The 25,125-nt window shown below is 40.9% G+C and overlaps 1 protein-coding gene across 4 annotated transcripts; it reads right to left on the bottom strand.

Moving 5' to 3' along the window:
* Positions 1–2,053: 2,053 nt before the first annotated feature.
* Positions 2,054–5,229, bottom strand: LOC104121683 (E3 ubiquitin-protein ligase SIS3-like). Of its 4 annotated transcripts, none has more exons than XR_004503787.1 (5): positions 5,102–5,229; positions 4,330–4,486; positions 3,477–3,596; positions 2,833–3,357; positions 2,054–2,480 (listed from the first exon to the last, which is right to left on the bottom strand). XR_004503787.1 is itself a non-coding variant. In XM_009633733.4 (5 exons), the coding sequence occupies exons 3-5, from the start codon at positions 3,582–3,584 to the stop codon at positions 2,453–2,455; spliced, it is 264 nt and encodes an 87-aa protein (XP_009632028.1). In that variant the 5' UTR covers positions 3,585–3,596; positions 4,330–4,486; positions 5,102–5,229; the 3' UTR covers positions 2,077–2,452. The 4 variants fall into 4 exon arrangements, 1 of the variants encoding a protein (XP_009632028.1); XR_691989.4 differs by having other exon boundaries at positions 2,077–2,987; positions 3,259–3,357; XR_691991.4 differs by having other exon boundaries at positions 2,077–2,480; positions 3,259–3,357.
* Positions 5,230–25,125: the final 19,896 nt, after the last annotated feature.

Here is a 25,125-nt window from a genome sequence, read left to right as displayed (position 1 = left end):
TTCCATGCGTTCAATTTGAAATCGGGACACGAACTCCCTCAGCATTTTATTATCCCTCTGTCTTACCTTGAAAAGATCTGATTTCTTTGTTGCGACTTTTATGGCCCCGGCGTGTGCCTTTACGAAAGAATCTGCTAACATGACAAATGAGTTGATGGAATTTGGTGGCAGGTTGTGATACCAAATCATTGCTCCCTTCGAAAGGATCTCTCCGAATTGTTTTAACAGCACAGATTCGATTTCATCATCCTCTAAATCGTTACCCTTGATGGCGCATGTATATGAAGTAACATGCTCATTGGGATCGGTGGTACCATTATATTTGGGTATGTCTGTCATACGAAACTTCTTTGGAATAGGCTTCAGAGCCGCACTTGGAGGAAAGGGCTTTTGTACAAACATCTTCGAATCCATCCCTTTCAAGATTGGCGGTGCCCCCTGTATCTGATCAACTCAAGAGTTGTATGTCTCTACTTTTTTTATCGTTGGCTTCGATTCTCTTCTCCTCTGATTCAATTCTTTTAGTGAGCTCCTCGAGCATTTTAATTACCGCAGGATCAGTCCCCAATTCGTTACCATTCGGCCTCTCCGATACTGGCTCGGTAGGGCGAGTAATTTCCAGGTCGACCATATTCAGAGCTTTATGTTGATTTTTTAACTGAGTAATAGCGGCCTGCTGATCCTGAAGCATCTCGAATATCACTTGGAGACTGACTCCCTCGTTTCCTCTGCCCTACCTTCCTTGGCCACTAGATCGGCCTTCTCTGCGTACACTCCCATCGAGATCTGTGCCTAGGTCCGCATTTAGAGCAACGTGCGAACTAACATCGAATGGGTTGGCAATCGGTGCTCCCCCGTGATTAGCCTGTGGCACTTTGATTCCTGGAGCAATCACATTTTCGTTTTCACCATGGAATCCGAAGCCATTGTCACCGTGTGTGGATGCGTTTTGTGAGTTTAACATGTTTTAATCTGAAAGCAAAGATACTTACAAGAACAAGCGTAAAATAGTGTGTTTTATCGGAATCAGCACTGAACAATCACTATTATCCTTAGCCCCACGGTGGGCGTCAAACTGTTTACCCTAAAATTCTAATTAAACTTATTTAGTGGTTTCAAGGATACGTGATTTAATCCAATACTAATTGATAAACAAGGAATTAAATAGATAATCTGAATAGTAAAATAAATTAAACCAGAGTTCTAGCAGTGCTTTCGACCTCGATTCGAGATGGTCTCGAGTGGGTAACAAGAACAGTAAAGAACAGAAAATAAACAGTGATGAGCAGTAATGGATAGTAAGTGAAATAGAGAGCAGCATTTGTATATTTTTTCAGCGAATAATCCCCCTTACAAATGAATGGGATCCCTCCTTATATAGTAGAGGAATTCTAAATAAGGTACAATTCTAATAACGGAAACAAATCCCATGATTGGCGTCAATAACCGCTTGATTCGATATGTTCCGGGATTTCCGCCGAGATCTTCGGTCGGTTGCTAATATCTCGCCATTCCGTTATTATACCTTACTCGAAGTCGGTCATGCTCGGTCTCGATCTTCAGCGAGCACTTCAATCTTCATGCTCCACACTCTGCCATTGAGCTCAAGCCTGGTCTATTACGAGCTTACTCTCGAAGCAGCTCCTCGTGTCTATGAAATCGGACATGCCTGATTTCGACCGTATACAGAAGGCTACTATTATAAAGAAGGAACATATATTTTCTTCACTTTGCTTTTCTTTTTCTATATAGATAGATAGATATATAGATATAGATAGATATATAGATAGTAGATTATTAATATAGGTGCACAAAATTAAGATCATCTACAGCACGGTTGTTCTGCATGACCAGTTTCCCCCCCTTTGTTTTCTTTCTGTTTTTTGGCATAAACACGAGTAGAAAAGATCAAACGGATAAGAGCTGAAATCTTAATTCGCAATATTACAATTTAAAATTCGAATTTATAAATTCTTGATCACTAATTATTTTATGAGGCAACGTTGCATGACAGGTTAACGTTCCTGTCATTGGACTATCAGGGGTAGTCTGATTTACGATCTAATTTTACGGAGATTATAACATAAGAATTGTTTCAGCTACATATAAACATATATCGTTTCAGCTATTGTCTTCCATCAACAAACTTGTTTAGCAGTCGAATTACAATTAGAGAGCACTACAACACTCGACATTGGCTAGATGGTTGACAAAAAAATTCAGTGCCCGCAAAGTTAGAACATTTAAACCAGCAAGGAACTTCCCCAACAAAAAGTTACAGCAGTTTTGGTGAATGTTCCGCCAGTACTTCCACACGCTCTACATTTCCATGACTGCTTGGGCTCTGTTCTCAACTCTTGTTTGAGCAGCTGCATTTACCTCACTGCTTGGGCCAGCATCCTCTGTGTGCACAGGACACAGAATACCTTGCGATCTCAGCAGATATCTCATGCTAGAAGGTTGGGATCTCAAATACCATGCTGAAACAACATGGATATTTGCCAAAGAACTGAGATCAAGATTTGGAAAAACTGAATGACATCTAGCATGACTGTCGCGGTGTTGGCTTCTAACAGACCAACCTCCTTCTCCAACAACACAAGAAAAAGGGGAAAAGTAGAAAAGGATAACAAATTGCAAAATGGGCATTATGTCCTAATCCTGCTTAACTGGAATTAGCATGCATTTGATCCCCCCATATATCTTTTGATCAGTTAAGTGTCTTCAAGGCATACCGAGATATACAATCATCCTCTTCACTAAGCTACAGAAACCCGAAGATTATAGATAGCAACTACAACCTAAAACAACACCAAACCAAGTCTTTCTCACCTTCTTTTAACCATGTTTCTCAGAATTTAAGCTCTTAGTTCTCTTGAATTAGGAGGGGATGGGGACGATTGCATGACAGTAGTAATTCCAGTATTCCACTAGTTGAGCATGCACCTTCAAACTATTATTGCTCCAGTACTCCCACAGTACTACCCCTACAACGGCATTGGAAATTAATCTGACTTGCATATAAAATACTACTTTATGAGAAATTTTGAGTCATTTGGTTGATGTTCACAATGTATTTTGGTGGAAGCTGTATATGATAGTGTAGATTTGTATTATACAATTAAATTGTAGAATGACACGCGAAATGTTATTATTATCCGAAATGAGTCAACATGTGAGAGCATCATACAAGAAAAGTGGAGTCCTAAAAATTCTTTAATAATAAGGAGAAGTTTACCCAAAAAAAAAAAAAATTACCTCATTTCCCACATTAAACTCTTCCAAACATATAGGGCACTCACTGCAGTCAGTTGGAACAGCCTTCATCCTGAAGATTGGAAGTTCTTGAATGAGTGCCTGCCAAAAAGAAATCACCAGTTAAGATGAGAGAAAATATTTGAATTCACCAGGTGTGTAGCAAGGGATTCATATTGAAGACTGCCTTGAGCTGTTGACAGCAAGTTTTCAGTCATTACCTGAGCTTGGCTCAAATAAAGTCCTGGATGGAATGAAGCAGCATCTTGGCCCATCCCTCTCATCTCCGGGCCAGTAGCTTCAAATGTCCAATCTGGCACTCTGATCATGTCGACTAACACCTGAAATAAGGAAAATTCATAAGCTTGTGGAGCAAAACCGAAATAGCTCACCAAGAAAACCAAATTATCACCATACCATGAGTATTTCCACAACAGTGGCCCAAGAAAGAACAACAATTATTCATTCATAATTGTTTGATATTCACTTCTGATAACACAGAGCAGATTAGTCGAACCAAATTATAAACGGAGATCACCCAGGGAGAAATTGTTTACACTACTCTTACTTCCTAAAAACAATAAAACAAAATCATTGTTTGATATAGATGATACATGAAACTAACTCCAACTAGCTTGGAATTGAAGCATAGTTGATTGGTTCATCGTTTGATAGTTATTCTATCAGAAAGAGCACCATAAAAATCACAGTAATATCTTTTAGAGGAACGGTGCATTAAGAAAATACATCAAGCTCATCTCCCTAGTTATACGAGGTCAAACTACAAGAAGTACTTTAACTCATCAACATCACACCAGGACGTTCCATATAGCTTCATCTGTTTTATGTAATGAACTGAAAGCACTAGCACTGATGAAAAGCGAAAATTAAGTATCAAGAAAGTTTAATTAGAACCCTAGCAGAGCAGCTATTTCTTGATAAAATGCTATTAGTATGCAATCTGTATATCAATACGGATGGCCTCTGCCTTGGTTGGCATAAGCGGAAGGTCTCATGAGATATGATCTATACAAGTATTATTAAAACACAATTCTCTGTATAAAAGAATCTTACAATAGAGTTGGGCCCTTAAGCAGTAAAACCAGCCTCTCCCCCCACCACACCTACTCCTGTCACCTTTAATATCATCATATAAACCTGCAAATCCCTTATTAAGCAGCTGGAAGCACTAGGTTGAGGTAATCGCGAGAGTTGCTCCAGCAACATAATCCTGCACCCACCAACTATTCATGTCAAATATTATCTTTAATCCTAGCCAAGGAAAAAGATAAAAAGAAGAGAAATTGCCATGAAGAAGAAACACAGAAGTTACATTGACAAAAGAATAAAGAAATTTCCGCATACATTTTAAACAAGGCAACGAAAAAGCAGAAGTTGAACATCATGATCCAATTGTACTTGTTCAACATAGTTGTAAACGTAAGACAGGAATTTTTCCTATATCTAACCTACCACAGAGCCATCGATTTGATGGAAAAGTTTTATGCAAGCTTTTAATCATTTAACAGTTTATACAACAACAATTACAACTCAATTCCAAACCGCTTCAGCTTAGTAATATAAATCCTTTGTGTTATCATTTTGGATTTAAACTTAATAATATATCTTATAAGATAAATTAGGGGTTCCCTGCCAAAGAGGTTCTCCAAATCTATTATTTCTACACTTACTCCTAAACAGACATACAAGTCTATAACAAACGAAAAGGACCCTCGACAAACATGGAAGCAACACGAAATAAGTCCAGAGGAACTGGTTGTTGCTTCTCATTCCACAAATATTTGTTTATTTACATTAGCCCTAAAAGAATATAAGTTTAAATTACCTGATTTTCTCCAGCTCCCAGGTGAATTCTGATTCTGCGGGAGCATTGGTTCAGCAATAAGAGTATAAGTTGGGCCAAAATACTCGTAATAGTGGCGTACTCCCATAGTCTTACCCTAACCCTACTAGTACATTGGAAATTAATATGACTTGCATATAAAATGCTGGCGGTAAGAGAAATTTTTAATAATTTGGTTGTGTTTACCCTAAAAAAAAAACGGATAACAATTTAATTTATACGCGGTTTTAAGTATACGTGATATAATTTGGCACAAATTGAGAATATATATATATTAATATTGAACTTGACTGTGAAAGAAATGAATGCAAACCAAACGAATCGAATAGCCTTGGCCCTCGAGTTCGATCACCCTCAAACCAAGTGAAGATTTAAGTGACATAAGAACAGAGTAACAAGATATTGAAAGCTAGAAGAAGGCAGTATATTGCTTTGTATTGAGTAAACGTGATCTGTCTTACAAATGATCACACACCTTTTATATAGTAGGAGGATACAATTCTAAATACAGTAAGGAATCTCATGATAGGCTAATTAATCGACCTCTTCTTGATACGTGCCGGGATTTTCGCCGCGATCCTTGCCTGATTGCGGATATTTCGGCTTTTCGTTATTTGGCTCGGTAAGCTTCCCTCGATCTCGCTCGATCTTTATCTTGATCGATCTCTGGGTCACGAGCTCGGCAACCTAACTTTGCACCATGGTTAGATATAACACGAGGGTGAACCTTGGCCTATCATGTTCTAGTCTCGATTAGTCATACGAATGGCAAGCCCGGTTTTGACCGTATACAGATAGTCCCATCGTTTCTCAGAAAGAAGATAACGAGAAACGATATGAATTTTCGAGCTCCGTCTCGATGGGTAACGTAAGCGACGAACGTTACTGATACACCCGATCATGACGTAAGCAACAACTCGAAACGTACTGTCTGTCTAGTTTTTCAAGGTATTAAATGCCTGTCAGTCGTTGGTCGGCCACTACCGGTTCTGAACCATCACCAACAAGCCATAAGTACCCTAGCTTTTTTTCATTCAAACTTTTACGTTCAATGCTCTTCCTACTCTTGCGTTTTCTTCAAAAATCCCTTTGCTTTACAACTTTTTCCACCCAATTTTCTTGAATTCTCATCAATCGGCATACTATCTTAATTCTCTTTTCTCCTGTTCTTCAATGGCGAAAACTTCTAAGAACGTACCGCAAAAAGAGGCTGCTTCTTCATCACGGCCCGCCGACGGTGAGGCTGCGACGGAACCTCACCCCTGAGGAATTCGTTCCGACAGGGTGCCCGACTGTTACTGATTTTAGGGTCGAAAAGACCTCCTCGGTACCGGGCCGATGTGAGCCGGTCTCGAGGTACATATGCACAATCACCGAAGACCTCCTCACTAGGGTTAAACAGGACTGCAACTGGGTCAATAAGAATGTGGTGGTTCCTTCGCCCGAGGAATCGATCACTACCCATGTGGAGGGATTTCTAAGTGTTTACACATACCCCTTCACGTTGGGTCTCTATTGTTTTTTTCAAGAGGTATGATGTGACCCTCGACCAGATCCACCCCTCCTTCTGGAGAATAGTGATTCTCCTCCGATTTTTTGTAAGCAAAATTGAGGGATGTCCCTTTACCCTCGACCACCTTATATGCCTCTACAGACCCCGACTCTATCGAGGGGGGCTGATCAAGCTTGCTCGTCGAGCTAGTAAGGCTCCATTCTCGAGCATAGATGATGATTGGGACTGAGGTTGGATGGGCCGTTTTGTTCGAGTAAGGACTTCGGACCTAATCCATACTAAAGACATGCTATTTTCCGAGAAATGAAACATGAAACGTAAGTGGTACTTCGCTTTGAAGGTTTAATCTCGTTGCTTTTCTTCTTATTTCTTTCTTCATTGATGTTTTTTGGCGTCACAGTTGTGGCCTAGATGTCGGACCTGATTCTGGAACTTAAGGAATAGATCGAAGGCCTTGTGTTATAGAGGTCGTACTCAGAGCGTACTTGGATGGAGTTATCGAAGGGTCGATGGGAGGCCAAAGAGAGGAAGAGGAAAGGGGCTACGAGTTCCCCCGGCTCAAAAAAGAAGAGACCGGCAAGGAGGTGTCGCAAGTCCGGGGGGACACCGATGCTATGTCTTCGAATTTAATCCACCGATTAAGGGATGAGTCCGAAGAAGAAGAGGAAGATAATTCTAAACTGGTGTCCCATGTGCAGGCTGGTGTCATCGTACAAGAAGTTCTCGAACCGTTGAGCGTTGAAGTTGAAACACCCCGACATGAGGAGGTCGATGAGAGAGCTCTAGCTGAAGCTTCAGATCCAGAAAGGGTCGAACCCATTCCGCCCCAAGCTAGGGGGGTCTAGAGAGAGACCGGGGACGATGGTTATCGAGCTGCGGAAAATGCCCTAATAGACGAACTTGGAGCGGTCGACATCAGCGGGTCTCCTCAGATTTCGAATTCTATGATCTGTGAGGCCGATATGTTGAGTCCTCAGGAGGTGACTGATATCCATGACTTCTTGGATGGGTTGAGTCCGCAGCTTTGGAAGACGTCACCGGGCTCGGTGACCTACCAGTACAAAGTAAGGAATCGATGTCGGGTTCCACCAGGTCTTCATCGGGCCCAACTCGGTGGATCGATTCCCGGCCCCAAGTGTTAATCCTGACCAAATACGGTCAATAGCTTTTTCTATCCCGGAGGACGCCCGAATTTTCTCTGCCCCCATGGGGGTCACTAGTTACCTTCGGTGTTTGGTGACCGAAAAAGACGAGGCAGTGATGGACGAGGTGGAAACCACCTACCTATTCAATGAAGCCCAACAAGTATTAAATCGGGTAAATTCGCGTGTCTTTTCTTTCTCATATATTCTAACTTTTAAAGTTGTAAATAACCATAAAATCTTCCCTTATTCTTGTAGGCTTCGGTGCTGTATCACGAGGCTTTCCTCCGATATTGGGAGGAATTAACTCATCATGAAGCCGAGGTCTGGGACCTTACTGAGAAAAGTGACACCTACAAGCTTCCCAGTGAGAACATTCAGGCCGATTTAGTAATGGCTCGGGACGAGTATGCCTAGATGGACGAACATGTATTCCGAGTGCTTCATGATAGTGAAGATGAATTGGAGATAGTAACTAATGATCCAATCCTGCAGGTTTGGCAGAGGCTTGAATAGATCGGGGAGCTTCAGAAATAAGTAGATATTATACAAGTCTAGGCTGAAGATTTCAAAAAGTATATGGACCTCTTAGCCTCAAAAAAGGAAACAGTCCAAGCACAAATGGAGTCGGCCGAGACCCAGCTCTAAGCCGCAAAAGAGAAGACCTCGGTGCAGGTCGAGAAAATCAATGAGTTTCAATCTCAGTTGGACTTGGTTGTTTCCGATAAGGCAAACATAGCTAATGAACTCGAAGTGGCCAGATCTGAGGTGGTCGTGGCCAACACCAAAATTGATGCTAAAGTGGCCCAATTTAAGGTTGATGTCGAGTCCATCCAGGCGAAGGCCAAGATCATGGTGGATCATGCAAAATGGCAAGCTCGAAGGGAAGCCCTCGAGGGAGTTCATGCTCAGGGCTTCGATATTATGGCCGAAATCGAGAATGCCAAAGTAGAGGAAACTAGGGCCCGGAAGCTGGCCTTTCCTGAGGAAGACTCCGACAGCTTAAGCGAGTCCGAAGACGAGGAAGATCCCTAGGATGGAGATGCTACCCCCTATGAAGTCCAGGCCACTTAGGCCTTTATATTTTTGCTTTCTTTTGCATCTTTTTAGGCCGTTTTGACCATTGTAAATTTTTGTATTAGGCCGATCTTGCCTTTGCAAAAAATATTATTATATATATAAGGCTTTTCTTCCCCTTCCGTCTCTCAAACTTTTCCTTTGCTTTATTACTTGTATTCACAAAGGTCGAAATACTTTAGCATGAAACAATAAGGTTATGTTCGAGGGTTCGAACAAATCTTACTTTTATTGCCTTTCTGGGTTAAGGCGTTGTTGGGGTTCGATGTTACCAAAGATTTTTCCCCGAAAATATCTTAAGTTTATGATTTTGCCGAGGGCAGCCTTTAGAACCGGTTGCGAAAAATTTTCTCTTTTTCGAAGGCCTGCTTTTTGTTACTGGTTTCGGACGTCTCTGAGCCGTGTTAAATTGGCCGTAGCCTTTTAGTTCGGGAATTGACCATTGTGCTTATTTTCCCGAGTCATCCGGTCTTGCCCGAGATAACAGTCCCCGAGTGGGGTGGTCGTGGCCTTTAGAAATCGGGGAGTTGCTTAATAGGTCTTTTGCCCCCGAGGCCTGATGACTTGGGCTATTTGAGTTGGATGGCAGTCCCCGAGTGAGTGGGTGGTCGTTCGCATTTTGGTTATGTATTCCCCTTGGGCTTGTTATTTTCAGAGGTATGAAGCTCTTTAAGGGGATGTAAAGAGGAAAAATTTTAAAACATAAGTTGATTGCAAGGAAAGTACTTCTCTTTATTCTCGATCAAAACAATCATACATTCATACATGTTTTATGCCATGGCACGAGCAATCTACATGGGTACGGTTCATTTTGATCATTTGGCCCTTATAATAAATCCTATCTATCGATACCATCCCTTTATGAAGTAGTTCCTTGCTAGAGTTGATATTTGAAGACAATGCATATCTGAGGGTAGCCCCCAGTATTCGAGGTTGATTGCAAAGGAACCTCAGATATTGTTAAATTGATCTTCGGTGTTGATTCGTAATCGAGCTTGATTCTAAGTTAGCACGATTCATTGTTACCTAGTTAAAAACCTCGCCGAAAAACCCATTTGGGACAAAACCAATCTAAGGAAAAAAGAGTGCAAGACATGCTTTCAGACCTAAAGACTTTGTGACGTTCACCGAAAAATCCATCGTCGTTTCTTGTTGACCACCTGCAAGTCTTAGTCTGAAATAAAAGGGAAATAGAAAGGGGACGTACCTTAGCAGTAATACTGTTTTAGGTGAGATATGTTCCAATTGCTCGGTAGTTATTCTTAATTCATCGTTCCGAGCTTGTAGGACCCTTTTCCAGCGACCTCGAGAATTTGGTACGGTCCTTCCCAATTCGGACCAATTTTCCCTTTCATTCGGATTTCGGGTGTTGATGGAGACTTTCCTTAGCACTAAGTTCCCGACGTTAAAATATCGAAGATTGGCTCTTCGATTGTAGTATCTCTCGATCTGTTGCTTTTGGGCAGCCAATCGGACGAGGGCGGATTCACGCCTTTCATCCAATAGTTCTAAACTCGTATTCATGGCCTCGTCATTTGATTCCTTTACTGCATATTGGAACCTGATACTCGGTTCTCCTACTTCAACCGGTATTAGAGCTTCGGCGCCATAAACTAATGAGAATGGGGTAGCCCCGGTACTGGACTTCGAGGTTGTGCGGTATGCCCAAAGAACTTCGGGCAGAATTTCCTTCCACTTTCCTTTGGCATCGGTTAGCCTCTTCTTAAGATTTTGGATGATTATTTTGTTGGTCGATTCGGCTTGCCCGTTCCCGCTAGGAGGATAAGGTGTTGATAGGATTCTTTTGATCTTATGATCTTCGAGAAATTTGGTTACTTTGTTGCCGATGAACTATTTCCCGTTATCACACACAATTTCGGATAGCATCAATCGACATATGATGTGATCCCAAATGAAGTCGAATACTTCATTCTCCCTAACTTTCTCAAAGGCATGTGCTTCAACCTACTTAGAAATATAGTCAGTCATAAATAAAATAAATTGAGCTTTACCTGGCGCTCATGGAAGAGGGCCAACGATATCTATTCCCCACTTCATGAATGGCCATGGTGACAAGACCGAATGGAGTAGCTCCCCAGGTTGGTGAATCATCGGTGTATGTCTTTGGCATTTGTCACATTTTCGAACAAACTCGTTCGCATCTTTCTCCATGTTGATCTAGTAATAGCCGGCTCTGATTACCTTGTGAACCAATGATTCGACACCGGAATGATTTCCGCAAGTGCCCTCGTGAACTTTTCTCAGAACATACTCAGTGTCTCTCGGTCCCAGACATATCCCTAGTGGACTATCGAACATTCTTCTGAAAAAGGTTTCGTCTTCGGACAAGGTGAATCGTGTTGCCTTCGTGCATAGGGCCCTCGATTCTATTGGATCTAAGGGAAGCTTTCTGGTTTTCAAATACTCTATGTATTTATTTCTCCAATCCCAAGTCAAGCTTGTGGAGTTTATCTCGGTGTGGCCTTCTTCGACTGCTAACCTCATGAGTTGCACGACGGCCCCCGAATTGAGCTCGTTGTCCTCCACCGATGACCCTAAGTTTGCGAGGGCATCAACCTTACTATTCTGATCTTGAGGCATATGTTGCAAAGTCCACTCCTTAAATTGGTATAAAGTTACCTGTAACTTATCTAGGTATCTATGCATTCGTTCTTCCCTAACCTCGAAGGTTCCGTTAACCTGATTCACCACGAGGAGGGAGTCGCATTTGGCTTCGATCACCTCCGCTCCCAAGCCTTTGGCTAGTTCGAGACCTGCAATCATGGCCTCATATTCGGCCTCGTTGTTAGTCAATTTCACAGTTCTAATAGATTGTCTAACCACGTTGCCTGTGGGTGGTTTTAGTACGATGCCGAGTCCAGACCCTTTTGTGTTTGAGGCACCGTCCGTAAAGAGGGTCCAGATTCCCGAGGACATACCCGAGTTTACCAATAGCTCTCTTTCAACCTCGGGTACTAGAAAAATCGATGGCTCTTATCGGAGGACCTCGAGATGAATCGCCCTAGGGCGCAGAGGTGGATCCAGGATTTCAGGAGGATAGGTGCACCACTACCCGACCACCGTTTGATTTGGTCCTCTAAAATTTTACCATGAGCTGACAACAACTTGACAAGTAAAGAACAATCAATATTGTTATTACAAAAACTTATCATTCCATAGACAAATATCAATAAATAGTTTTCTTACCTTGGAGAACTATCAATGATAACATCGTTATTTATAGTTACAAATACTAAGCTCGATATATTAAAATTAAATAACTAATCAAAAAGAGAGTGGTAAATGAAAAAAAAGGGAACTTGAAATTGAAAAGATTCAAATTAATTTAATTTTTATTTTTTAGAGTTTTTGAAACTCAATGATTGAACCATAAAAGAGAATGAAAAAAACACAGAAAAGAATCGGGTGAACCCAAAAATAGGATGAAAGATAGGGAACTGGGATTCGAACACTAGACCTAGGGGCCAATGGTGCACAAATCTACCACTACACCAAATGCTCCTTTGACCATGGGTTCCCACATGGAAAATTAAGTAGTTTATCTGAAAAATACCAATGTGATACACAACTAGAGGGAGGGGGAGCATGGGTTCACGTGCCCCATGCCCTTCCACGTGGATTCGCCTCTGCTAAGGCGGCTATGCGCTTAGTTAACCTCTGCACGACCTTTATGTTGTCTACTTCTGTGATGTACTCGATAGCTTTAATATTGTTGGGGTTGATCTTGATTCCTCGGTTGGATACCATAAATCCGAGAAATTTTCCTGACCCAACCCCGAACGTGCATTTTTCTGGGTTCAGCTTCATGTTGTATTTCCTCAATATACTGAAGGTTTCCTGCAAATGCTTCAAATGGTCCTCTACTCGCAGGGACTTAACTAACATATCATCAATGTACACTTCCATAGATTTCCTTATTTGTTCTTCGAACATCTGGTTTCCTAGGCGTTGGTACGTGGAACCAACGTTTTTAATCCAAATGGCATTACGTTATAGCGGTAGGTTCCATATTTAGTACTGAACGAGGTTTTCTCCTGATCATACGAGTTCATTTGTATTTGGTTGTACCCATAATAGGCATCGAGAAAACCGAAGATCTCGTGGTCGGCCGTGGCATCTATCATACGATCGTTATTAGGCAAAGACAAAGAATCCTTGGGGCATGCTTTATTTAGATCTTTGTAATCTACACACATTCTAGGTTTGTTTCCTTTATTAGGGACTACCACTAGATTTTATAACCATTCTAGGTATTTTACTTCCTGGATGGCCCTAATTTTAAGAAGTTTGGTTACCTCGTCTTTGATGAAGGCATGCTTGATCTCGGACTAGGGTCTTCTTTTCTGCTTCACCGGATGGAACCTCGGGTCTAAGCTTAGTTTATGGGTGGTGATTTCTGGTGGAATCCCTATCATGTCGAGATGGGACCAAGCGAAACAATCCATGTTAGCTATAAGAAATTGAATAAGTTTTTTTCCTGAGCACGGGAGTTAACCCCATGCCCAGGTATACCTTTCGTTAAGGCAGATATTCGATTAGTATGACTTGCTCCAGTTCTTCGACCGTTGATTTGGTGGCGTCGGAGTCATCAGGGATTATGAAGGGTAGAGGGACCCCATAATCATCATCTTCGTCAGTCCCCTGCTTCTCTAGTTGGGACGAGGCCGGCGTATGTGATTGCTATTTGGCCTCATTTTATCCCTTCAAATTTGACCCTTTCGTCGATGAGAGTGCCGATACCGGAATTACTTCGTCAATGACAAACATTTCCTTTGCAGAGGGTTGCTCCCCGTATACTATTTTGATTCCCTCTGATGTCGGGAATTTTAGAACCTAGTGAAGGGTCGAGGGCACTTCCCTCATGTTGTGGATCCATGGTTTCCCGAATAGGGCATTGTACCTCATGTCACCCTCGATCACATGAAACTTTATCTCCTGGATGGTCCCGGCCACGTTCACTGGCAAAGTTATCTCGCCCTAAGTTTCACATGCTATGTTGAATCCATTTAACACTCGGGTCGCGGGCACAACTTGATCTTGTAGGCCGAGTTGTGCTATGACCCTCGACCGAATGATGTTGGGTGAACTACCTGGATCAATTAACACACGTTTAACTTGAGTCTTATTCATCAATACAGATATTACCAGTGCATCGTTATGGGACTGCATGATCCCTTTTGCGTCCTCACCGTTGAAGGACAAGGTTCTTTCTAGTATGTAATCCCGAGTTCGATTCTCCCTCGTGAACGACACCTTGGTGCGTTTTAACACTGGCCCTTGGGGAACATCGACCCCTCCGATAATCATGTTAATAACATGTTGCGGGTCTTTTTGCTAGTTTTATGTGTTGAACTCTCTGTTTCTAAACTGATTCTTGGCTCGATCAATTAGAAACTCCTGAATGTGCCCGTTGTTGAATAACTGGGCTACTTCTTCTCTCAACCATCTGCAATCTTCCGTTCTGTGGTCATGGGTGCCATGATACTTGCACATTTGGTTGGGATTTCTCTGGGCTGGATCAGTCTGTAGAGGTCGATGCCATTTAGTATCCTTAATGCATCCGATAGTTGATACGATGGCGAATGCATCAACATTGAAGTTATATTTTGACAATCGTGGTGCTTCTTTAGGTGCTATATGCCTGTCGAAACCATTCTTGCTCATGAGCCCTCGAGAGATCTGGCCTCGATCATTTCTCCTTTCAGGGTTGCACCCAGCTCCGTTTCCCCTACGATCTCCATTATACTGCTGGTATCGATCCCTGTTCAACCTTGGTTCTCGATCAATGTCCCTTTTGATCCTGTCAATGGTCCTGATAGGATAAACGGTCCTAGAAGGAGAACCCAGCTGGTCGTCTTCGACTCTAATCTTCGATTGATATCGATTATGTACATCGGCCCAAGTAACAGTCGGGTACTCAATCAAGTTCTGCTTTAACTGTTGTGAAGCCACTAAGCTTCGTACATTTAGTCCTTGAGTGAAAACTTGAACGGCCCAATCATCGGTGACTAGTGGTAGATCCATTCGTTCCATTTGGAACAGAGACACAAACTCTCTGAGCATCTCGTTATCTTTTTGCTTTACCTTGAAAAGATCTGACTTCCAAGTCTCGACCTTTATGGCTCCGGCGTGTGCTTTTACAAAAGAATCGGCAAATATGGCAAAAGAATCAATAGCGTTAGGTGGTCAATTATGGTACCATATCATCGCTCCTTTTGACAGGGTCTCCCCGAAACTTTAGTAACACGGATTTGATCTCGTCGTCCTCTAAATTATTCCATTTAATTGCACATGTGTAAGAGGTGACATGGTCGTTGGGATCGGTCGTTCTATTGTACTTAGGAATCTCGGGCATGCGGAACTTCTTGGGGATCGGTTTGGGAGTTGCGTTCGGGAGGAAGGGCTTTTGTACGAATGTTTTGGAATCCAAACCCTTCAATATTGGTGGTTCCCCCGGGATCTGATCAACCTTGGATTTATTGGTTTCTACCTTCTTATCGTTTGCTTCGATCTTATTTTCGCCTGATTCAACTTGCTTCATTAGTTCCTCGAGCAACTTTATGATTGCGGGATCGGTCCCTGATTCATTTTCGTTCGATTTCCTTGACACCGATTCGACCCTGTGAACAACTTCCCGGGATGGCTCGGGCTCGATCCTACTTGGTGCATGGTTCTGGTTTTGGGGTTGTGCTATCGCAGCTTGTTGAGCCTGCAACATTTCGAAGATCATTCGTAGGTTGATCGCGTCTCCTTTAACATTTTGTGTGTTCCGAGTCACCGATCGGGCTCCACCACGAACTCTATTTTTGGGGTCGGTAGGCAAATTTGCATCTATAGCCACATGCAAATTAGTGTCGATCGGATCTACGATCAGAATTCCAGCGGGATCAGCATGCGGTATCTCGTTACCGGGCGCTATGTTGTTATTTTCACCTTGGTGACCGGACTCGTTGTCAAACATGTAGAGGTGCTGATTGAGAGTTTGACATTTTTATTTTTTAGCCTGGAATCAAAGATGCTCACAAGAACAAGTGTAAAATAGTGTGTGTTATAAAAGTTAGTACGAGGCAATCACAATTTTCATTAGCCATACGGTTGGGGCCAAACTATTTACCCAAAAAATGGATAATAATTGATTTTATACACGGTTTTAAGGATACCTGATATAACTTGGCACAAATTGAGAAAATATATATATTAATATTGAAATTGACTGTGAAAAAAATGAATGCAAACCGAACAAATAGAATAGCCTTGGCCCTTGAGTTCGATCACTCTCAAACCAAGTGAAGATTCAACTGATATAAGAACAGAGTAACAAGCTATTAAAAGTTAGAAGAAGGCAGTATATTGCTTTATATTGCGTAAACGTGATATGTCTTACAAATGACTAGACCCCCTTTATATAGTAGATGAGTCCTATCTTGATACAATTCTAAATACAGTAAGGAATCTCATGATAGGCTAATTAGTCGGCCTCTTCTTGATACGTACCGGGATTTCCGCCGCGCTCCTTGCCTGATTGCGGATATTTCAGCTTTCCGTTATTTGGCTCGGTAAGCTTCCCTCGGTCTCGCTCGATCTCTATCTTGCTCGGTCTCGATCTTGACCGATCTCGATCTTGATCGGTCTCTAGGTCACGAGCTCGGCAACCTAACTTCACACCATGGTTAGATATAACGCGAGGTTGAACCTTGGCCTATCATTTTTTAATCTCGATTAGTCATACGAAGGGCAAGCCAATTTTGACCGTATACAGGTTGATTTGTAATTTAGAGTTTAATAACAAAAATACATGCATGACAACAAAAAGTGTTTGTCATTTCATATCTTTACATGATTATTTCAAAATACTACATACTACTTATAAAGTCAATAAAAACCCGAGTAAGAGTATTATAATATACCTTGAGAAGTTGACGCAGATAGTTCGCACACAAGAAAACGGGAACAAACAGATGAAAAGGAGAATCAAAAATGGAAATCAAAAGAGAACCGAAAACTGAAGAACGAGAATCGCAAACAGAGCGACAATCGATAATGAAACGAGAATCGAAAACGACGTAAACAGAGCGAGAACCAAAAACGAAGAAAACACAGGGCGAACGAGAACCAAAATGGAGAAAAACGCATAAACGAGAACGGAAAACGACGAAAACGCAAAATAAAAAACGGGAAACGACGAAAACATGCATACTAAACCGAGAACCGAAATCGACGAAAATGCACAAACTACAACTGATAAGGGCGGCTCTACGGTAAGGCAAGTGAAGCCCTTGCCTTAGGTTCCAAATAATTAAGGTCCAAAAAATAAGTACTACTATATTATTATAGAATATATACTACATAATTTATATTTATATAACTATTAATAAAAGATTTCAAATTTTAATAATTTTTAATATTTGGTAAACGTAAGATTGAGTGAGTTAATTGGATAAATTTTTCTCACTAAATTAAATAATATATTTACTTTCTCATGAATTTTATTTTTCTTCCTTTATGTATTTTTTCATTGTTCTACGATTTTATTTTCTAGCTTCAACTCAAATTCTCTACATTAACTATTCATTTTTGTCACATTGATTGATCAACGCACCATAAAGCAAGTTATTCTATCTCATCTTCTTTAACTAAAAACTCCTGAGACAAATGTCGCAAGGTTCTAAATACGATGGATAATGGACTCACCCTTTACCATTTTCACTTAAGGGAAGAATTCAATACTATATGACACATCATGAATTGCACTCTCACCGCTATATCAAAGTCATGTAGGTTATTTTTGTATCTCTATATTATATGGACTTTATAAAAGACGTTTCACGGTCTTTTTAATATATTTTGATTTTAGGACACCAGTTCTGTTGAACCGCCCCTCGTTGACGATCAACAATTATTTATAAACTACTGCCCCACCATGAACGTACTGTTCAACCAACTTCATTCACATTTGGTAACTGAATGACACACTCACTGCATTTAGTGTTGTTGTCATTGTTGTCTTATCTTAAGTGAGACTCTATAAATTTGATTGAGAATGTCAGGGGTGGACAAGTGGCTCTAGTAGGAGACTAGTAAAGCCTTGATTTAGATCCCCCAAAATTTTTAATAATGAATTTTATAATTTTATTTTAAATTAGACAATATTAATATTTGTAGAAAAAATAAAAAAAGTGATGGGCTAAAAAAGGTGTCTACTCTTTAACAGTAAGAATATTTTTAAAATTTTGAATTAAACTACTTAAATCTTCATATTAGTAAATATAGTTTTTACAACAATATCAAAGGTAACATATTGCAAATACATGTCTAACATCTCATTTATTTAAATTTTTCTTTTCTAATATAAATAATAATATTACTATGTGAAGTTAAATACTTTATGTCATTTAAGAATATATACTATAAACAACAAGTATGAAAACAAATACAAGATTTTTTTTTGCATATATGTGTGTATACGTGCTAATAAATAAAGGATAAGGGCTCTTACTAAAATTTGACTTTAGGCCACAAATTTTATGGAGCCGCTCTTGACAACTGAAAAGACGAAAATCAAAAATGACAAACATACAGAGAAAAGCAAGAGTGGAAGACACCCTCACTGTGGGTGATTTTCCTCCTCTTACAGTGCCAATTCCGTTGGCCACCTAAATACATTGTGTCAAAGATTACAATGTGAACGAAGCTCCTGTGCTTTTGACAGTTGTGGAGAAGGAGAGGGTCCACAGAGTCGAATGTGCGTCCACCACATAGGTTACAAGCTGGTTGGGGTGAAGGAGTGGGCCTGGGGTTGGGGTGGTAAGTTTTGTCCCTTAATTGATTGTTTCAAAGTTTTGTTTTTGCTAATCGATTGAAGGTTTCTTCGCAGATGATTTCATACAGAGAGTTTCTAATCTTTCTGCTCGACGTGGTCCATTTTATAAGCAACAGAATTTCCCCCCATTCAGCTTTGACGCGTGAGTAATATGCACGAAAAGTAATACGGTTTATGTATGTATTACTTTTAATTTGTATTGTTATAAAAGCTCTTTCTTACGGATAAAATAAAAAAAATAAAAAATTTAAAGTTAAATTATTTTTAATTATAAAAATATATTATTTTTTAAAATAGACTAATAAAAAATGTAATACATATAAAACGATTGGAATATTTAGAAAAAGAAACGTAAGAGTGCACACACTCCTATTGCTCGCGCGTTAGGTACCGCATGTTGACCTGCAGTTCACTGAGATGTCCACATGGACCTGATGCGATGCCTCACTTTGTGTCAATGGATATTCAGAAAGCGACTAAACTAACCGAACCGTACCGCACCGAATCGATTTTTAGATTTTTTTTAAAAAAATCGTAGGTTTTATATAAATCTATAACCGCACCGATATTTTATAAAAATAAATCGAAAAAATACCGAACCGTACCGAATAAATTTTATATATAGAAATTATATTTATATAGTAAGTTTAAAAATAATAATGCATTATATTTTTCTTTGGGCCTTGGAATTATGAAAATTGTTTCAAGCCAACAAGTAATTATACTCAAAATACTAATTCCTAAAACCTATTATGCTACTTCTACTTAAACTAAGTTATTTCAAGTATTTTCATTAGCAAGACACAAAATATTCTAGCGATTATGAGTAGCAAACTGCAATGTATTGAATATGTTTTCTTTCATATAATTTAGATTTATCCTTTTGAATATTTAATCATCTATAGACTTTATTCTTGAGTCTCATATTGGTAAATATCTTTCTACTCGTCTGATTTATATTTTATTTGCCTTTTGCATGATTTCTTTTACGTTGTTGTTGTCCCGACCCAATTTCCCTTGTTGGCCGTGATGGCCCCCAACGTTTTCGTTAGGTAAGCCTATAGTGAACTAATCACGTGATTGTTTCTTTTAACAATTTAGAAATAGTTAATTTTTAATATTTGAACAAATAAGAAGCGAAATCTTTTTCATAAAAGTGAGTAATAGACAATTTAAGAGTAAACGAGAAGAAATAGATAATCAAAATCAACGTGTGTCTACTAGCATAATTTTCAAGACCCGGTGTCACAAGTTTATGAGCAACTAGTAGAATATACAAAACTCTAGCTACTGTCTGAAATAGAGTAGACAGAATATAAATACAAAAGAGAGACTCTAGGGACTGTACAACGGCTCGGGAAGTAACTCACCACTAGACCTCGGGATATCTGGGACGCGCACTGGTAGGACCGCCAGATGCACCTGCTTCAGATCCTGCACGGTTAGTGCAGAAGTGTAGTGTGAGTACATAAGTAATATGTACCCAGTAAATATCAAGTCTAACCTCGAAGAAGTAGCGACGAGGGGTCGACTTCAACACTTACTATGGGCTAGCAATATGAATAAAGAAATTTCTAAATAACATGAGTAATGTATATAATAATAATAACTCATCAACAAACATGAGCAAATAGTTCTTCAACAATTCTTAATAATCCTAGATATATCACTTTCTTTACAAATCGTAACCTTTCAAACCACAACATAATATAAGGTATGGTTAGGCACCAAGTATTATTAAGCACGATTTATGTCGAGGTCGTACGTCCCGATCAATATTAGTGTAAACTGTCGAGGGTCGAGCGGCATGAACCATAGATGCATATATCTACTACCGAGGCATTCGGCCCGCTCCACAAGAAGAGAGGATACTATATAAGCATTTGACTTAACCGTTATTAAAGGCTAATACACAAGGTACCACAATTCCATTAATGGTCTTCCACAATTTAATCAACAAGTTCTAAATATTTTAGGCACTTTAATTAACAAGTAGGGTGCCAACATTTCAAGTAATCCATGATTTGTGTCCTAGACTACCAGGACATAAGCATGAATAGTGGCTACGCACGGACTCTCGCCACCTCGTGCGTACGTAGCCCCTACAATTAGAAGAAAATAATAATTTAAATCACCTATAGGTATAATTCCGTCTTACGAGGTTAGAAAAGAGACTTACCTAGTCTCAAAGCTTACTTTTCGGTCCACAGTTGTGCTTTAAACCCTCAACTCGGTGCCAAACGACTCGAAACTAGTCAAATATTATATAAAATAATCAATACGTGCTCAAAGGTTCATATTCTAACTATTAAAGTGATTATCCAATCCCGATTGAAAATTTTCTAAAATTCACTCCCGGGCCCACGTGCCCGAATTTGGGAAATTTTTGAAGAAAGTTGTTACCCATAACCTCATGAACTCAAATATATGACTTTCACTACATTCCATAACCATTTTCGTGGTTAAGCCCCATTTTTATCAAAAACTTAGGTTTTTCATCTAAACCCATGATTTTCCAAATTTTTCATGTTATATCTACCCATAATCTATGTATTTAACTCACATTGTGTAGAAATTACTTACCTCAAAGTGTTAGGTGAAAACCCCTCTCTAAGAACTCCAAATATTTGCCCAAAGATTGAAATAAATGAGCTCAAAATGCCTAAGTCTCATCTTAAATGAGATTCTGCCTTCTGCGATTTTCGAAACTGTGGAGGGTTGGCCGCTTCTGCGCCTCCGCATCTGCATAAAAGTCATGCGGCCTTGCCCAGTGGCCTACTTATACTTCTGCGGACCTTTGGCCCGCTTCTGCGACACACACACCCCGCTCCTGTGATGTTTTCTATCGCACATGCAGGTTCGCAGGTGCGCACGCCCCTCGCATATGCGGTTCCTGGGCTGCTCTTCCTGGGATGCTCTTCATGGGCCGCTTCTGTGGCTTCTTGCTCACTTCTATGAGCTCTCACCTGCGGCTAGACCTCCGCAGGTGCGACTACAGCAGAAGCCTGGTGCTTCAGCTACTGTCCCTAAGTAAAACTTGGTCCATGCCTAGTCCAACTGACACCCGGGCCACCGCCCAAACAAACCAACAAGTTTGAAATCATAAAACGAACTCGCTCGAACCCTCAGAACGCATTAAACAAAAACAAAACTAAGAATCACACCTTAACCAAATTGAATCAACTTAGGAACTTCAAGTTCTTCAACTTACTCCGAGCGCCGAAACATACTAAAACTACTCAGAATGACACCAAATTTTGCGTGCAAGTCTTAAATCACCATACAGAACTATTCCCAGGCTCAGAATTCCAAACGGACCTCAATAACACCAGAACCTACTCCAAACCAAATTTAAAGAACTTTAAAACCTTCAAATAGTCAAATTTCACTATAAAGCGTCGAAACGCTTCCGGGTCGTCCAAAACCGGATTTGAAAATATGCCCAAGTCCAAAATTATCATACGAACCTATTGGAACCATCAAATCACAATTCTGAGGTCGTTTACTCAAAACACTGACCAAAGTCAAACTTAGCCTTATTTAGCCAACATTAAGGAACCAAGTGTTCCGATTTCAACCCGAACCCTTCCAAATCCCGAACTAACCATCCCCACAAGTCATAAAATAGTAAAAGCACCTACGAGGAGTCTTATTTAGGGGAATGAGAATCTATAAGGCAAAACAACCGGTCGGGACGTTACATTCTCCACATCTTAAACAAATATTCGTCCTCGAACGGGTCTAGAATCATACTTGGAGGGCTGAACAAGTGTGGATATCTGCTCCGCGTGTCCTCCTCGACCTATCAAGTCTCTTCCTCGACTGGTTAGCCCCTCCACCGTACCTTTACTGCGGATATCCTCTTGGACCTCAACTGGCGAACCTACCTATCAACAATGGAAACTGGCTCCTCCTCATAACCTAGGCTCTCATCTAACTAAACCGTGCTATAGTCTATCACATGAGACCTGTCGGCATGATACCTCCGGATCATAGACACGTGAAAAACCGGATGAATTCCAGATAGGCTGGGAGGCAAATCAAGCTCATACCTCAAATGGGACTATAAACCTTGGGCTTAACTTGCCCTTCTTCCCAAACCTCATGATTCCCTTAATCGACGAGACTTTCATGAGAACCTTCTCACCCACCATAAATGATAAATCGCGCGCCTCCTGATATGCGTAACTCTTCTGTCTGGATTGTGCTGTGCGAAGTCGCTACTGAATTAACTTTGCCTTTTCCAAGGCATCCTTCACCAAATCAGTACCATATAACTTAGCCTCGCTGGGCTCAAACTATCTGATGGGAGAATGACATCGCCAACCATATAAAGTCTCAAATGGATCCACATCGATGTTGGACTGATAACTGCTATTGTAAGCAAACTTGTCCAAAGGCAAGAATCGATCCCATTGCCCTCCGAAGTCGACCATACATGCTCTGAGCATATCTTACAAGATCTGAATTGTCCTCTCCGACTGCCCGTTGGTCTGCGGATGAAAGGTTGTGCTGAGTTCTACGCGGGTTCTTAACTCACTCTGTACTGCTCTCCAGAAATGCGAAATAAACTGAGGGTCCCTATGTGATATGATGGAAATAGGCACACCATGCAACCGAACTATCTCCCGAATATAAATCTGGGCCAACTTCTCTGAAGTATACGTGGTCACAACTGGAATGAAGGGTGCCGACTTGGTCAACCTGTCGATAATGACCCAAACTGCATCAAACTTCCGCAAAGTCCGCGGCAACCCAACTACGAAGCCCATAATAATGCGCTCTTATTTCCATTCAGGTATAGTCATCTGCTGAAGTAGGGCACCTAGCCTCTGGTGTTCATACTTGACCTGCTGGCAATTTAGACACCTCACGATATACTCAAATATGTCCTTCTTCATCCGCCGCCACCAATAATGCTGCCTCAAGTCAAGATACATCTTCGTAGCACCTGGATGAATAGAATACCAAGAGCTGTGTGCTTCCTCTATAATCCTCTCCCTTATCTCATCAACATTAGGAACACATAGACAACCTTGGAGTCGCAAAACACCATCCTCGCCAATAGTAAACTCTATGACACCACCGTGTAGTACCGTGTCTCTGAGAACCAACAAGTGTGGATCATCAAATTGGCGAGCCTTGATCTACTCGAATATTGAAGACTGGGCGATGACGCATGCAAGAACTCGACTGGGCTCCAAAATATCTAACCTCACAAGTCTGTTAGCCAAGGACTGAATGTCCAAAGTTAGTGGCCTCTCCTCCACTGAAATGAATGCCAAACTACTCATACTCTCCGACTTTCTGTTCAAGGGATCTGCAACTACATTCGCCTTGCCCCGATGATGAAGGATGGTAATATCATAATCCTTCAGTAGCTCAAGCCACATGCGCTGCCTCAAATTGAGATCCATCTACTTGAAAAAATGTTGTAGGCTGCGATGATCGGTGTAAATATCCCAAAACACCCAATAAAGATAATGCCTCCAGATCTTAAGAGTGTGAACAATCGCGGCCAACTCCAAATCGTCTACAGGGTAATTCTTCTCATGGGGCTTCAACTGATGTGAAGCATATACAATAACTCACCCCTCATGCATCAATACATAACCCAAACCAACGTGTGAAGTGTCGCAACACACAGTATACATCCCTTAACCGGAAGGCAACACTAACACTAGTGTTGAATTCAATGTAACCTTGAGCTTCTGAAAGCGCACCTCACAATCATCGGACCATCTGAACGAAGCATCCTTCTGGGCCAACCTAGTCAGAGTGCAATAAATAAGAAACCCTCCACAAACCGATGATAATAACCCGCTAACCCCAGGAAGCTCCTAATCTCAGTCGCGGTAGTAGGACGAGGCCAATTCTGAACTGCCTCAATCTTCTTGGGATCAACCTTTATACTCTCGCCTGATACAGCATACCCCAAAAATGCCCTAGAATCTAACCAAAATTCACACTCGGAGAACTTAGCATATAGTTTCTGTTCCTGCAAGGTCTGGAGTACCACTCTCAGATGCTGCTCGTACTCATCCATGCTACGCGAGTAGATCAAAATGTCATCAATGAATAAAATGACAAACAAACAATATACGGCCTGAACACCCTGTTCATCAAATCCATAAATGCCACCGGGGTGTTAGTCAAGCCAAAGGACATTACCAAAAACTCATAATGGCCATATCTAGTCCGAAAAGCAGTCTTCAGAACGTCTGAATCCCGAATCTTCAACTGATGGTACCTCTATCTCAAGTCGATCTTAGAGAACACCCTAGCACCCTGCAACCGGTCAAACAAGTCATAAAGCGGAAATGAGTACTTATTCTTAACGGTAACCTTGTTCAACTGGCGGTAATCAATGCATATCCGCATAGTCCCATCTTTCTTTTTCACAAATAACACTGGTACACCCCAAGGTGATACA

Source organism: Nicotiana tomentosiformis, chromosome 3 (assembly GCF_000390325.3).
Source record: "Nicotiana tomentosiformis chromosome 3, ASM39032v3, whole genome shotgun sequence".
In the NCBI taxonomy this organism is placed as follows: domain Eukaryota; kingdom Viridiplantae; phylum Streptophyta; class Magnoliopsida; order Solanales; family Solanaceae; genus Nicotiana; species Nicotiana tomentosiformis.
Note: the sequence above shows the minus strand (reverse complement) of the source record. Positions and strands in the feature narration are given on the sequence as shown.

What these genes read in the sequence shown, in the direction of transcription:
- LOC104121683 (XM_009633733.4), bottom strand. Translation starts at nt 3,584, where the DNA reads ATGATCAGAGTGCCAGATTGGACATTTGAAGCTACTGGCCCGGAGATG. An exon ending in TTTATTTGAGCCAAGCTCAG is followed by an intron (nt 3,358 to 3,476) that starts GTAATGACTGAA and finishes TCTTTTTGGCAG; the next exon opens with GCACTCATTCAAGAACTTCC. An exon ending in AGTTTAATGTGGGAAATGAG is followed by an intron (nt 2,510 to 3,258) that starts GTAATTTTTTTT and finishes TCTTGATCTCAG; the next exon opens with TTCTTTGGCAAATATCCATG.